This window comes from Rissa tridactyla, chromosome Z (assembly GCF_028500815.1).
Source record: "Rissa tridactyla isolate bRisTri1 chromosome Z, bRisTri1.patW.cur.20221130, whole genome shotgun sequence".
Classification (NCBI taxonomy): domain Eukaryota; kingdom Metazoa; phylum Chordata; class Aves; order Charadriiformes; family Laridae; genus Rissa; species Rissa tridactyla.
Window position 1 is genome coordinate 63,433,217 of NC_071497.1, and position 15,862 is coordinate 63,449,078.

Sequence of the window (15,862 nt, forward strand, 5' to 3'; positions counted from 1 at the left end):
CCCTTGTCCCTAGGTAGACTTAACTTTAAATACAAACTGCTCTATTACAGTCTCCCTTAGATTACTTTTTTCATCCCAATGGCTGTGCTTTTCAAAGCCTAAGTTCTCAACTCCAGTATTCTGCTTACCAAGCTATGCATGATGAGCTGCAGTCAGGGATCCCTGTACAGGACAGTCATCAAAAATCTTGATTAAAATCATTAGGTGACTCTTGCAAAGGCCATTCAGAACTGGCTTTTATGTACAGTAGAGAGCAGTTAAATTCAGAGTTCTATAAAGGAATGCGCTGTTTTCCTTGGTCCTTCTGCAACACCTGCACTGCCACTTTAAGTCTAGTTGGTTCGCTTATTTTTAAATATGCCAGCTAAGGAGGAAATATCTGTCCTTGAACTAAGATATCTAGAGCCATTTTAGTTCCCTACTTCTCCTTCAGCAGCTCAAGCCTTCCGAGGGAGACTATAAGCAGATCTGGCATCTTTTAAAAGCAAACCCATGTTATATCTTGTTCTGCTTTTGAGGTAGTTTGTGTTAACTGTCTAGAGACAATAAAGAAGGATGCACACATTTTGTACTCAGTGTAAAGCACTGTAAACTTATACTATGCTTTGAGTTTCATAAAGTAAGAACTATGCAGAAAAGCTATAGAGTTATTTTCTCTCCTCCCCTTCTTTAATAATTATAACTTTTCTGTAAACCTTGATGTACCTTTATTTGTTTTCCAGACAATTTTCAGCCATATAAGTTGTACAAAATGATGGTACATGCATCTGATGTGTGTCAGTGTGAAAGTTTCACAAGACACGAAAAGACTTTTGGAGTGACCCACTTTTACTCAGTCGAAGGAGGTATTCCTGTCCTTTATATAACCTCATCCCTTTTATTTCTTCTCGGTTCTTATCTGCAGTAATAAAAGAAATTCTGCACAAAGTTTCTTTTCCAGGTGACTTAACAGCATTCTCCAATTAGCATTGCCTTTGGTCCTGTCAGTTAGGCACTGGCAGTGAAAGACCTGAATGTTGTTCCCTACTGACAGGTCCACAGAAATATTATTATTACAAATGACATTACCAAAATAAACACAAAGAGGGTCTCAGAGTTACTACTCTGTGTAGCTCAAATTTAACTGTGGCCAAAGTCAGATTTTCCAGTCCCACCTCAGCAGTGTCTTATATCGCAAGTTGAAATGAGTACAGCTGTGCCTGTTGGAGTAAAAGTGTTTGTAATTAGACAGTCACAATTTCTACCTACTTTGGTATTGCTTAAGATGAGGGGGTTTTTACTTTATGGAATTTCCCCTTTCTCTTTCACCCTTTAAGTTATATTTATGACAACTAGAATAAGGAAATAAGCTCTCTAGGAAACAGTTAGATTTTAGTCTTGTAAGTCTATTGCACAAGTATTGATGCAGAACTTAAATTACTATCCAATTTTGAAGTTCCTAGGACAGGTCCTGCTAATGTGACAATTCTGAGTATCAGAAAGCATTCTGCACTTGTGAAGTGGACCAAAATAGCTGCAGAAGATTGTTTGGGCTTTCTCCAGGGGTACAGGATCAGCTACACAGATTCATTGGGGAAAAAGTCTCTGGGTAAGTCACCATTGCTCAGAACAATGCAGCAGCTCAGAGCCGTGACAGAAAAACTTCATACAAACCATTAAGTGCTGTTGCAGCACACTGCTGAGTTACTTAGGTTTCTGTGGAAATTGAGCACTCTCAAAGGTCAGCTCCTGGTTCGAGTTTTGACGCCCTAGATCACCCTACAAATACCTAGGATTTTCTAGATATCATCTCAAATTAAATGTTCGTAAGAAAATATTTCCTTAAAACTTGCAGTTCTAAGAGCACTGCAGAATTCTCTAGTACCACTGAAAGGAAGTTGTATACTCTCAGTATTTCTGAGGAATTCAGATTTCAGTCACAATACTTTTATGTTTCATTGCAACTCAGCCAAGCTTGACTCTAAGCCTTTCTATAGGACTTAAATTATATATTTCTTTTTTTAACTCAATTAGCAGGGAATACAGTTTGTACTTCTTACCTGTTTTCAAAGACACTAATATTAATTTCATTTTTAGAAACATTTTCTTAACTTGATAGCTTTTGTGTTTAACTACAAGGGATGAAACTTCTACACATTGAAATAAATTAATAGTTGTGTGCTCAAACCACTTGAGTTTTCAAAAAGAATTGCTACACTTCTTCTGATAAACATTTTTCTTCTGGTCTGCAGTGGAAAGTCTCCTTGCCATAAATAATAATACATTAACTTTGCACATACTGACTTTCAAATAAAATTAAAGACATGCTACGGAAGACAAATAGTACCTAAGACCTGATGAAGGAGAACAGCAAGGGTTCTGTAATTCATGTTGTTCTATGCCTTTATGGGACAATAAAAAGCAACAAAAGCTTCAAGAATGCAGCGTTAGCAGCAGGTTTGATACTGTCTTCGATGGGCTCTATTCCACCGCAAATACCTATCAGAAAGCGCAAAAGGAGACAGAATGGGAGTGTTCAGGGCTGAACTTAGTATTATACTTTTTTTTGACTCTGTCCTAATCAGTCAATACAACAGTGGCACAACACAGTTGCCATGTTTTCCGGGCAGGAAGAATAATTTTATTGGAGAACTGGGGGTAAGGAAGCCCATAGGCTAAAACACTATTTCCACTTCTATGAAGATCTTAAATTTGCAGTGGCAAACTTGAGAAGTAATTTTTGCCCTATTAAAGGCATACTGCAGCATCGTTGCTTGCATTATTCTTGCCAGGGGAAAAGTCACTGCACCATGAGAAAAGAAAGGTTGAGCTGAAAGCCCTACAAAGTAAGTGAAGCAGAATGCACAGCCCTTTTTCTGTACTGAATGATGAGTAAGAGCACTGGCGTAAACTGAGGTCAATAACTACTGACTACTGTAGTGAGGGTAAAGTATTTGACAGGGTCTAGTCCTTATGTCAACTGTTACGGCCAACATGAAAGCCACTGTTCCGCATGTAAGGTGGTTTTTTTCCAGTCATGCAGTATACACAACCTCCTGCACTCACCACCTAAACATCCTTGGTGTGTTAAAAGGTTGTGCTTTTTACCTCTGCATTTAAAACGTACATAAGTATTTTGGAGAAATCTTGTACCCATCCAAAGAGCACAGCGTGGCTTCCTCCAGGTGAGGATTAGGGCACAGGAATTTTGCCTTTTCCCCAGTCAGCCACACTGATACAGGCTCAGCCAGCAGAGTTTGTCTAATTTTCTCCTTCCCCAACCCCTCTTGCATTTCAGCTGTTACTCTCAATTCTTCTACCACAAGTTACCATCTTACCACACTGAAGGAAAAAACCACCTACCGTGTGCAGATTTCAGGATTCACTAATGCTGGCGAAGGACCTCCAACTCTTTCACATCCTTTCAGGACTCCAAAATACGGTACTTTGGAAGTTATGTGCATGTGTTACCCAGCATCAATCCTTGCTTTATGCACTATATGTGGCATTATTCTTTACCCCTTCCTGCTTTCCAAGGAGTAATGAAGTGCTCATGCACAAGGTTCATTATTCAATCCTCGGTTACTGACATCAAACACACAAAATTGTTCCTTTGTTAGAGGTAAACTGTGCATCACACTACAACTCTATGTATTTCATTACCTAACAAGCAGGGAAAACTTAGCTAGGGTTCCTCATCTCTTAAACATTTTCTGACCTTTTTATGCTAGCTTTATGCACATATCTTTATTGCTGATCTCTGTCATAGATTTCAGCAGTTTAAATATTCTGCATATGACTTGTTAAACTCAGTAGTCTTTGCTCTTGGCAAAATCCTGAGCAACCATACAAACTGGTTTCCAGTTAGGCACTCAAGCCATGAACTGTTTAAAAAAAAAAAAAAAAAGTCTCTTTCAATTGTTCCTATTGTGGATGACAGCTAATCAAAGTATCTTGTTTTCTAATCATTTAAGTACATTTTGGTCCTGTGGTTCACTGGCAAAAGTTTGCTTTTTCCAAAGGTGCCTCTGTAGTTCACTGGAAAAAGTTTGCTTTTTCCAAAGGTGCTTGGATAGGCTAAGAAGATTGGTACAGTTAGATTTATAAAGTCTCATATATTGTAATCATACAGGGTTGGCTAAACTTGATCTCTCAAACATTTTTAACACCTTATCAGTTAATCTGAATGTAACACAGCAGTAGGCCCTTTTTTGGTTTGACCACAGGTCTACTCAATTGAAGCTTTCTAAATTAAAAAAGAAAAGAACAGGCTAAGATGGTGTCAGCCACAGGAAAAGTAACCTGTGACATCCAGAGACAGAGTATGCAACAGCTTCTTCCCACTTACAGCTTTTTTGTATAAAGTGAAGGAGGTATAAACACAAATGATCGAATAGTCAAACAGAAAGAAGGAAAGAAATTCAAAATCCTCCTTGAAATTAACAGGGTTTGTATATCCTTCTCTCCTTCAACAAAATCCGTTCTCTTGTCAACAAAAGAAATTTAAGTCTCCACTGGAACTCTTCTGCGGGACTTTATTCCATGCATTCTACTGAGCATATATTTGGATAAGTTTCAATTTTTTCAGGAAAATAACAAAAATTCCCAGGTAATTCAATGCAACATTTATAAAAAATCAAATAATTACATTGAATTTAAATGTTACATTTACTACTTCCCCCCACCATTTCACAGGTTACTTAATCCATCAGAAGAACATCAGGTTTGTCATAAAAAGCCTTTTTCAGCACCAAAGCGATTTGCAGCTTTTGAAAAAACTTTTTTAAGCAAAATTAAGTATCTGTTTCATTTAAAAAAAAAAAAAAATTTTGTTGGTGGATGGGTAGAAAAAGAAAAAGCAAGTGGCCTTTTTGCAAATACACTTTGTCAGTATCAGCAACACAATCATGTACTGACCACACTTTCCTGATGTTATTTTGAAACATTTGATTTAGCTATCTGTAAAGAACACCTCAACCCCGACCCACAGTTCACATCACAGGCTGCTTTGGTTCCTGTGTTAGCAGCACTGCTCTCACTGCCCGAGCACTTTATCAACCTTCATTAACCTCTCAAGCACTTTATCTCCTTGAGGAGCGTTAGTGGTTGCGGGAAGTGTATCGAGCAGGTATTAACATAGGCAATAAGAGATGTAGGTTTGCAGCAAGGGTTGACAAATGGCTGACTGCTGATAAAACTGTCTTAATGTTCCTAACAGGTGAAGCATGGCACCTACCAAATACACTAACCATATCATTGTTATCAGGATTGAGTGGGATCTCACAAAAAAAAAAGCCCCAAACCCTACTAGTAAAACCTGAAAATGATTGAAAGACACTTTGACTCAAATAGTTTCCTATGAAGTCGAGCCTGCATCAGGGTCTTGACCCATTAAGCCAGCTAGAGTTCACATAATAGCATAGGAGTAGGAATACTTCTTTTATTATCATAAAGTATTTGGATGGTAGATTTAAGAATTCAGCACATATATCTAGGTAACTTAAACCTGAAAACCTCAGACTCCCCAGAAATTTCAGGTCACATTTGAACTAGATCTCACTTACAGGAATCCCAGAACATGTGTAAAGTTTGACTTGACTTCTGTTTGAAGTATTTCTTTTGCCGAAGCAATGTAGCCTTTCTATACTTGATACCGTAAGTCTGATTCAGTCTCTCCATTTCCCATCAGATAAAGGAGAATTTGAAGGTTTTGTGACTGTCCTTTGCTTCAGCATGATGTTCATTCTGATTTTTGCACCTGTCATTTGTTCTCTGGTGCTTAAAAGGTAAGAAGGGATTACTGACTGAAGTTGTTAGCAGCGCTTCCATTTTGCTTAACCCCAAGTTTCGTAGCACTGGGCCTCATTAAAAGCAACGCAACTCAAAAACACAAAAGCCACCCCAACCATTTACAGAGTGAGAGCAATTACAAACCACTATAAGATGATTAAGATAGTTTTTTAAAAATCTATAATCTTTTGCTTTTGTTACAGTTATCTGACTGCCTCCCGTCTCAAACACCCTTGGAAAGAGCAAGGACCATTTCTCACAGCAGAAAATAGGTTATATATATGGAAAAAGCATGCATATGATTATTTTGCTCTTTCATTCCCAACTGATGATCATGTCTTTTCTATTGAAATACAAAAATAAATTCCAGCAGCATACACAAATTGATGTTGCCATCTAAGCAGTTTCCTGCAAGCACATTTGGATGTTAACTGTATAAATTATGAACACAAGCACATAATGAGGAAGAGTAATGCATGAAAGTGTAGGAAGAAGAGAGAATAATGAGGGAGACTGTAAGATATGGATGAGGTCCTCTTATTTTAGCAGAAATTTTTCTCTGCTTTAATAAAGTACACCCCTCTCAAGTTAATTTGAGGTGCAATATTAGGGGCATACACTACCACTAAAAAAAATAAATGGCTTCCATAGTAATGGGTTCTAATACTCATCTTCTGATAAACCTAGTTGCACACAACCATTCATATTACTATTTTGATGTCCTGGAACACTACCCTCCCCTTTTCTCCTTTTTACAAAGTGCCAGCCTCACAAACTGAAAGCACAGCTGCTGAGGGACAGAGCAGACAGACGGTACAACCTGTGACCTTGAAAGCTGTATGGCATGACGTAGCTCACATTAGCTTATGCATGAGGCTAAATTCCTGCCCTTCCCTTTGGGAAAAAGGCTGTCCTCTACATTAAGTCTCTTGTGCAGTTTCCTTTTCAGATTTTAATTTAAGTTGCTCTATATCTGATCCAGCCTTTTTGACAAGAACTTCTGAGACCTACACAGAAGTTTTGACCGAGAGCCAACTTCACTGTGTTAAAGATAAGATCATACTTCATTGTCTGGGCCCATTAGGAAAGAACTTTGGGAAAACTGAAAAAAACAGCACACAGAAGTCAGGTGTAGCACTCCGAAATAGCAATTAAATATGTAGTAATATTGAACACCTCGATCTGGGATGAAGGGTCCCAAGGATCCCCTCATCTCAATTGCCTGCTTGATTTATAAAAAAAGGACTCACCAGCCAGCCAAATACCCATCTTCATAGGATCAGCAAGGAGATCCAGTAACTCCACAGCCTCAGACTTCCCCTCAAACCACAGCCTAAACAGAGGCAAAGTACCTCACAGTTAACGAAGTCTAGATTTGATTCAAAAACCAGACAACACCGAAACAGAGACTAAGGCGGGGTGATGGGCTACATAACCTCCCACAGTCTCTCGCCGCTGTGGTTTTTTCCTATGGAAGTGAGTCATTGCCCAGAGCTCACAGGGGTTGCTCTGAGAGCAGCTGCTGGCAGGGAGGTGAAAAACTCAAAAATATCAAGAGATGGTCTTCTTCTGCTCCCCCGGGAGCCAGTGGATGAGCAGCCAGGGGTGAACAATGGCATTGGGATCAGTCAGCTCAGCAGAAACTCTTTTTGAAATTCCCATCCCACCCCACTGCTGCCCCTCTGCAGGGAAATCACAGCTGGCCTCAGCCTGTCTGGGGCCAGCACCAGCATCTCAGGGTGGCAGGAGTGATGGGAAGGCCACCATTATAGCCTGTCCTCTCAGGAAGGGACAAGGAGGACAATGTCTGAGCTGGTGCCTGTGTGGAGGTGGCCCAGGGAAGCTGGAGAGCATAGCAGCTTATTGCCAGTTCTGTTGTTTCTGAGCCACTGAGTGCAAGGAAGGAGCTTGAAAAAAAGGGCTCTGATGAGAGATCTGTGGACAAGCAGGCAGATGAAAACCATTTGAACAGCTCAACTGGCAAACTCAACTCTACAAACCCATTCCTCTACAGCAGAAGCAGCTGGTGTAAGTTTTTAGTGAGGATATCTAACCTAAGTTTAGGTTCATGTTAGGTGAAGTGGTGAGATACTGCACGTAATAGCTCCTCACAGAAAGAGCCAAACTCAAAACAATCAGGAAAGAGCAGGAGCTGTGTTTTCCCCCGTGTTCTGGTCTGTGGGTGCCAGGGAGAGCCTCTTCCAGCCCTCCTGTGTCATTGCACAGAAGCTACAACCAGCAATAGCTTGGTCTTTGTTTGAGGGAAAATAAACTTCTAAGTAGAAGCCCAGGAGCAAATATTTATTAAAACACACTTCTTCCTATATGTCCAAGAGTCCTCAAGAAAGATGGAGGTTTCGTAGAAATGATAGCAAATTAGGAATATACAATGATTAAACATATAGAAAGAGACATTACTAGCTCCTGTCACAGCTCCTTTGTCCTTAAACAAAGATGCTAATTGCCACTAACTCAGCACTTCAGTGTAGACTACCAAGCTTGGACTTCAGTTTTTAATTGGCATTATGCTTAATAGTCATTGTAGAACATCTTGTTTTGATGGTCATGAAAATACCAATAAAATGTTAATTATAAACGGTAGTTATTTTAAATGCATAGGAAATGTCAGTCATTTAACCTGACAATAAATTTAGAATATTTCTTTACAGGCTGAAAATACCATGCTGGCCCAGTGTACCAAGTCCAACAAACAGCAGTGCGCTCCAAGATATGGCAAGTACTCTTCTGGTGGTGTCAAAAAAACACACAAGGGATATCGTTCCTACTGATTAATTAGTAATGCTAGTTATTAGTGAGACTCGTGTGGGGTGTGTGCGACTCCTTGAATGGTATGTGAATGCTCAGGCAGTGGCTTCTCCTTTAATAAAAGGGAGGTCTTTCTTACTGATTAATCAGTAATGCTAGTCTTGTCACACTTCACCGGAGTAAATGTTTAGTATCAACAGTTGGGAAGTTAGGGTAATATTAGAAATACAGGATGGGAGAGGGCTGTTGTTTAGGCAAAGGCTGTTGTTCAGGCAAAGGCTGTATGCACTTTTTAATTTAACTAAGGTTCTCAGACTCTTTTGAGAACATTATAGAGCGTATTTTTGTGATGATACCTTTTTAACAAAGGTATCATTGTTAAAAGAACAAAGTGAAGTTGAAGGGGAGAGATAGAGTCTGAAGAGAGAAATTCAGCTTTTATATCCAGGTGGTTTTTAACAACCAGAACTGATTATTAAATAGAAGTTATTCAAAATACAAAGTAACGCATTGTGGCCTAATTCCACAGAACTCTCATGATGGAGGCCATGTATATGGTGTTTTCTGAAATCTGTTCTTCACCCTTCAGTCTACCCACCTCCAGAGCAATCCAGAGGCTCTGGCTGGTCAGCGGGTAGATAGCTGAGGAGCACCTGCTAGTCAACAGGCACCGAGGTTCAGCAGCATGTTCAAATCTTGCCCACAGCTTTCCAATATGCTTTGGTAAGGATATCTGAATTTCAGGACTGAAGCAGTGCCTGAAAATCAGCTGTTAGAAGGGGGCTGCTGGAAACCTTCATTTTTGCCTGTTAGTGGGCTTATTTGCATCTTCCTTTCCTTACCTCCCCCCTTTTAAACAAATTTCGCTCCAATTTTGCTGGTACTAAAAGTCCTTCCTCTAGGAGACCTCAGTTTATCTCACAAGTGTCGGAATGCCAACCAGTAAGTTTTTGGAGCAGTAAGTTCTACAGCTTTCCTTTTTAGATCTCTCTGATTTTTCTGGCAGACCTGAACTTAATTTGGCACTTGTAGATCTAGTTTCTCTAGCCAATATGTGAGATTTAACAATACAGACTTCTATCTATCTAGTCAAAGATGAGGCAGAAGCTGGAAGGTATCTACAAGACAGACACTGTCCAAATCTAGGACACAGAACGAAATCATCAGCAAGGAAATTTCAGAAGACCCTGACAAGCTGCTGGTAATCAAAGGTTTTGCTGAACTTAAGCATTGCTTCCTTCAACAGAACAAGTAATGAGCTTTCATATTCCAGATCAGGACTCCCGTGCTTGCATTTTTCCTTTCTTCGACCCAAATGCAGATAAAGAAGTGATGAGCTCAGAGTTAGTGTCAAATATTCATTTTGCCAAAGCCGGATAAGGCTGAACAAAGGAGGATCAGGTGTACAAATGTACACTTGTACAAAGTCAGAGTTTCAAAAATGATGCTGTCAGAAGATTGCAGTTTCACTGTTTTCTCCAGTTAAAGAAATTGATCTGCTTACGAGCACCAGGCAACTTCCAGTTCTCAGCGCTGGGATTCATATGTCCTTCACGGGCCACTCCAGTAAAAATAACTCCACCTAATCCTCTTGCTTCTTCTCCATCGTACATTTAGAAAGTGGGACATCTGCAGATTCAATATTTGTTTGAAGTGAGACTTCTCAAAGGCAAAAAAATGAATCTAGTATATTCAGTATTTGGGGAATTTCTACCTTAAAGAAGGTAGAAAGAAAGCACAAGACCTGAAGCTGTTTCAATGTAATAATAAGCTTAGGTGGAGTTGAATTGCAGGATAGAAGTTCAGCAAGAAAGGAGTAAGAACTACCAGCCAAAATAACCTAATAGGTTCAAAGAATACTTGCCATTGTGAACAAGCGCAGGTGAAATACATTGAGGGTGCATGTTATAGAAAGGACAAATAGGTTTTATGAACCAGAGTGCCACTGATATAAATACTTTAAAGCAAAATATACCAATTTAAAATGTATTTAACTGTTCCTGCAGAGGCAAAGAAACTATGAAGGGAAATGAAGACTGTATTAGCCAAGTCTGGTAGAGAAATAGTGAAATGTTGATAACATGGCAGAAACAGAAATAACAGATATCAGATAAGGGGCTTGGGGAAAGCAGAAAAAGCTGTATGTGAGGAGACAGTACAATAAAGCAGTTACCAGATATATTGCCTAGAAGTAATCTGATATTATGAACAGTTCATGACATGTGGACAAAGGTATTCCCCAAATGAGCACTGTAAAATGGAAGCAAGGAGTAAATCTTACTATATTCCATATATTTATTCTAATTGTACGTTGTTTCAAGACTGAACCACATCAGGTTATTTGTGCAATGTAGCAGAAGAACCATAGCAGTTTAAACAAATTTAAAGTAACTGAGGAGAGAAAAGACAAAACAGAAAAAAAAAAAAAAAAGCTACCAGCTATACCAGAGAACATACCGGCCTTGCCATATTTAAAAAATACTATGGCAAAAACGGGCATACTCAGCAGAGCAAATCTAAGTGGATAAGAATTATGCTTAGTGTTACAAGCAGTTCTCCATTTTATCATCCAGAATTTGCAAAAACTTGTAGCCCGGGGTACACTTAGATCACAACATGGCGGTAAGTTGAGTAACAAACTGCTTGCAGTAGCTGCTAGCTAAAGCTTGTTTGGCTGCTGTTCAATTCAAGCTGTTGCGTATTTATAGTAACACATTTGTTAAACTTTTTGAAAGCTGTGAGTCTCAGAACAGCACATCGTGAAGCCTACCTTTGATCACCACTACGTTTTGTCCCAAGCACACATAAAAGCAAGAAAAGCTTTGCTTAAATACTATGGGAAAGGAGAAGATGGTCCTCTAAATTAGGGAAATAAATATTTTCATTTATGTTTCTAAAACCAGTGAAGGTGGGATAAAATGGATGTTAGAATATTATATAGGCAATATATAATATAGTCTGCCTGCTTCCTAGCTTTAGTATTTTGTTATTTATTTCACAATTCCACTTCACAAAAGTGTGATACTAAAATTATTCTTTCTCCTTGTTTTGTCTCGTAGACTAATTGGAAACCTGTTTCAAGGTCACTGCTCCAGGTGCTGTCAGACAATGATAGCACCAGCCTTTATGTCATAGAGCATGATTCAAAGGCTCCTTTGAAGGTAGACCTCTTTACAGATGGTGGGGAAGACAGCAAGTGTGACACTTGCCAGTCAGAAGAACTTAGCAACAACACAGACATAAGCCTAAGGCATGAGGAAATCCCCGAAAAAGCAGTTACAAGTGAAGAAGAAGGAATCATTTCCATTACAGTACCACTCTTGAGTGACTACACCAGTATGGAGTTCAGCCAGAAAGCCCTGATGAGTCTGACAGTGAAGCTGCCTGCAAGAGCTGCTCGTCCTCATTTGGAAATGGAACTAAACGGTAAACCAGCACAAACTGAGCATCAGGTTTTATTTGCTCCCCAAGACTACCTCAAACAAAGCCAGGTAGTATTTTTGCCATCTGGACCGACTTTGATGGGACAAGTCAATTCAAACTGAAGCATTTTATAATTTCTTGTACCATAAAACCAAGTTCCAAAACCTCTGGTGCTTGAATGGAGCCATTAGGACCATACAGGACAGTGAGCTTGTGACAATACTTAGTCTCTACTTCAATAAGCTTCCGTGGTGAAATAGATATAATTAGATTATCTGTTTCACCACAGTAATTCAGTGGAAAGTCCTGCTGTCTTCACACAGGCAAAACATTCAGGGAACTGTATGAAAAACCTTTCAGTAAGGTACCTCTTGCTGAGTGCTTAGTCCCAGGGCAATCAGGAATGAATTCCAAGGGTTTTGCTCGAAGTACAATGTTGTTCTAGTCATCAGGAGCGTTCTCTAATCACTGCAACTAGTTTAAGACTTGATTTTCATATCCAAGTTCTTCAGTAAAAATTCCAGCAAGAGTGTCTACCACTCCAAAGAAGCTCTGCAGTTGGTCAAATCTGGCCAAACAAAAGAGTGAAAACCCTTGAATTTAGGAATAGAAAATGATGATTATCAATCTATGTAAAGTCCTATTAAGTGCTTTACATCTTAGGTCTTTACACCTTTATTCATCATAGATGAATAGTGCTGTGTAAATGAAGATGACAATAAGTATTATTATTAGTACTGGAGTTTTTACTTGCATTAAATTAAGGCTATTTCTTCCTACGTTTATCTACACAGACATAGAAATCCATTCATGCTCTGTTACAAGATGTAGTTGTAGATACAATTTCACACTGCACGCAATTACAGTATCTCTTGAACAGACTTAAAGAGCTGAATAGATAGTTTAGTTAGTCAACCCTCCAAAGCTTGATTAGAGGAGGATTCATTGGAATATAGGGGATAAAAGGGTCTTCCTTAATATGCTTTTTATGTGACTCCATTGCGTATCTCCAGGGTGTAAGGAGTCTGAACTAGTTTTCCAGCTTACAACAGCTTCTCACCCATGAACTCTGTAGGCATTAATGGTTTGCAGTTATTGTAGAAGACCCAGTTTATTGTTGTCGTCTCTAGTTTACTGAGCATTTTACTGAAATTATTTTGCAGAGAAAGAAATTGATCAACTGTACCACAAGCACTGGAGGCTCCTTAGACAGACGTCTTTTAAAATTCTCTCATTAAAAGTGAAGGATGATTCACATTCACACTAAATTTTCCATGTATATTGGGCAGTATGAGTTATAGAATAGCCATGATTGCAAAAAGCTCAAAGAAATTGCATATCCGCCACTTGACTGATTTATTGAGGCCCCGTAACAAAACCTGTTTTATTCACTTTCCTATTTATATTCACTCTTTCTTTATTTATATCTCTGTATGTATGTTAGGACTGGCAGAACTGTATTTCACTGTGGGTTTTGCGTTGTTTTTTCTTAGCACTTAAAACGCATTGTTTTGCCACAAAACAATGTATCAATTTCCACTCACCCTTGTTACCTCTACTCATTCAAAGAAGGAGTAACAGGAGCATTCCCTAGACCACCTCAAAACTTTTAACAGTCTTTTAAATGTCTGTCTTCATTTTTTTAACTTCAGTCAGGTGACTTTGCCTGATCTGAATTTAGGAGAACACAAATTATCCTGCTATTAGCAAAGCTGTTGCTACTTGCAATATCTAGTAGAGGGGCTGAAAGGGCAAGTCCTCAAATTATATACATTTATTATCAAGTAGTCACATGAACACCGCCTAATTTGTCCATTTCCCAAATATAAAGAAATACCATATTCAGTACCTATAATATTTCTTCCATTTCTGGTCAGAGTGACTTATCTTCCTGGTGCAGTTGGTACCTTAAATAACTTACTCATTCCTGTAAACAAGGAATTCATTTCTTCTTGCTCTGCACCTACCAAACCAGCACATATTATTATGTTACATATAGACTATGAAGTAAATAAGTAGAATCAAACCAATGGCTTGTGACCAGTTTCAGTATATGAAGCAGTCTTCATAATGAAACTCGAAAGACAGTTTGGGCTTTTGACCTGGTGAGTATTGCTTCCATAATATTAGCCATTGCCTGGCATCTTGCTAAAGAAAATCCATTTATCGGGCTGGGTGAATTTCCCCTAGAGGTACATATGGACCTATTTGCCTCAAGTGGATGTATTCCACTTTCTGTTATAAAGCTTACAGTATATGTGTGCTCTCATTAGAGCAATACCACCCTCAATACTTGTATAATGGCTGTAAGGCGTACCGTTGGGAGAATGAGAGATACGTGAAAAAGCCTGGTATGGAGATGAGATATAAATGAAGAACTCATCCCATCATGAGGCATCCTTTGAGAGCAAAGAAAGACCCTCTTCTGTGGAGAGAAATACAAGAGTACACTTGCTAAATGGTTTCGTCCAGCCAAAAAGGAGGCTTTGGTGGAATAATGTACATATTCAGGGACATAGGATTAGGAGTCACATAGTGCTCAGGCCTTTAGATCAGGATCAAATAATTTTTTGTGGTTTTTTTAATTATTTGGTTCTTTCTTGGGGATTTTTAGTTTAGTTGGAAGGGACCTACAGTAGTCATCCAGTCCAACTGCCTGACCTCTTCAGGCAGTTTAAAAATGTGTGTGCATATACAGATGTATAATGACTGCAGAAGGCTACCTCTACTAATAATCATGTAAGGTATTTCATTTCATGTGTTATAGCACTGTTCAAGTGGTTTCAGTAGTGTTCTTAGCTTCAGTATTCTTGACGTCAGTATGTATTGAGTGAAATTGCAAATATGAAGGCTCAGGACCAAAAAAGCCAAGGCATTTTAAAATATTTTTTTTCTTTTCTTCCCCTATCAGCATAGCTCTACATGACCACTGTTAGCATTAGTGAGAATTTAGACACTGTAAAAGCTTAGACACTTAAACGTGGGCCTGGAGGCACATAAGCATAGTGTTTGATAGCATAGAGTATAATACTGGAGGGTTACCATGTTTTAGCATTTTATATTTACAGAGAAAGAAATTTAATATTCAGTCTCTAACATGTCCTCTAAAAACATGCACAAAGCAAAGTTAGTACATACCTATTTTTTCTGGTATTCAGAGTAATTGTGGTTTTTGGATACTTTAATGTAGTATGGACCAGGAGATTTTTATTTATTTATTTTTTACACTTAAGGTCAGACTACAGTGCAGTAGACAGACAGCATTGAAAATTATCACAGTGTTTTGGAGACAAGATAAACAGCTACTCAGTCTGCATCAGGAGATTTAAGCAACCACAATGTTCCAGAGCTTTTTTTTTCACTCTGTATTATCTACCAAATAGAATAATAGTAGCTACAGAATATCTACAAATCCTCTAAAAATCTAAGCCTTTGGGGTACTTTGCCAACCTTAAAAAGCCACCATTATGGCACAATGACATCTGCACTTGGGCAGAGTCCTCCTGAAAGCAGAGAGCACAGGGGCATCCTGTCAATCTGAGTCAACGCGGTTACGGGTATAAAAAGTGTAAAATAATGAAGCACTTAATTAAAGCCCTCTACTTACAGAAGATATTTGTCTCGGAGCTCTCGACTCTGTGTCACAGGCTCTTGGTTTGCCTTTTTCTCTCTCTCTTGATGGTACTGTGTGTCTACTGCCTGAATGATGTTAACTGTGTCATGGTATTGTGTTGATGGGATCTGTATGGACACAGGTAATAAAACTTGGGATAGCTTTCATCCGTCACTTCTAAGTACTGTTTAGAGAAGACTGCTGCTAAAACAAATCACTCCATGACAATGGGGGGAATAATCTTATCCCCATATCTATTTTATTTCTACAGTGGAAGCACCAGTTTGATTA

The 15,862-nt window shown here is 38.9% G+C and overlaps 1 protein-coding gene across 1 annotated transcript in view; it reads left to right on the forward strand.

The window, feature by feature from the left end:
- The window catches only part of LOC128902983 (interleukin-31 receptor subunit alpha-like), a 39,864-nt gene extending 24,315 nt beyond the window's left edge, over positions 1–15,549 (forward strand). The window contains exons 12-17 of the mRNA XM_054186789.1: positions 723–845; positions 1,436–1,588; positions 3,278–3,421; positions 5,669–5,765; positions 8,439–8,502; positions 11,595–15,549. Of these exons, the coding sequence (XP_054042764.1) occupies positions 723–845; positions 1,436–1,588; positions 3,278–3,421; positions 5,669–5,765; positions 8,439–8,502; positions 11,595–12,080 (1,067 nt within the window). The 3' untranslated portion in view covers positions 12,081–15,549. The remainder of the gene's footprint in view (positions 1–722; positions 846–1,435; positions 1,589–3,277; positions 3,422–5,668; positions 5,766–8,438; positions 8,503–11,594) is intronic.
- The last annotated feature ends 313 nt before the right edge of the window (positions 15,550–15,862 follow it).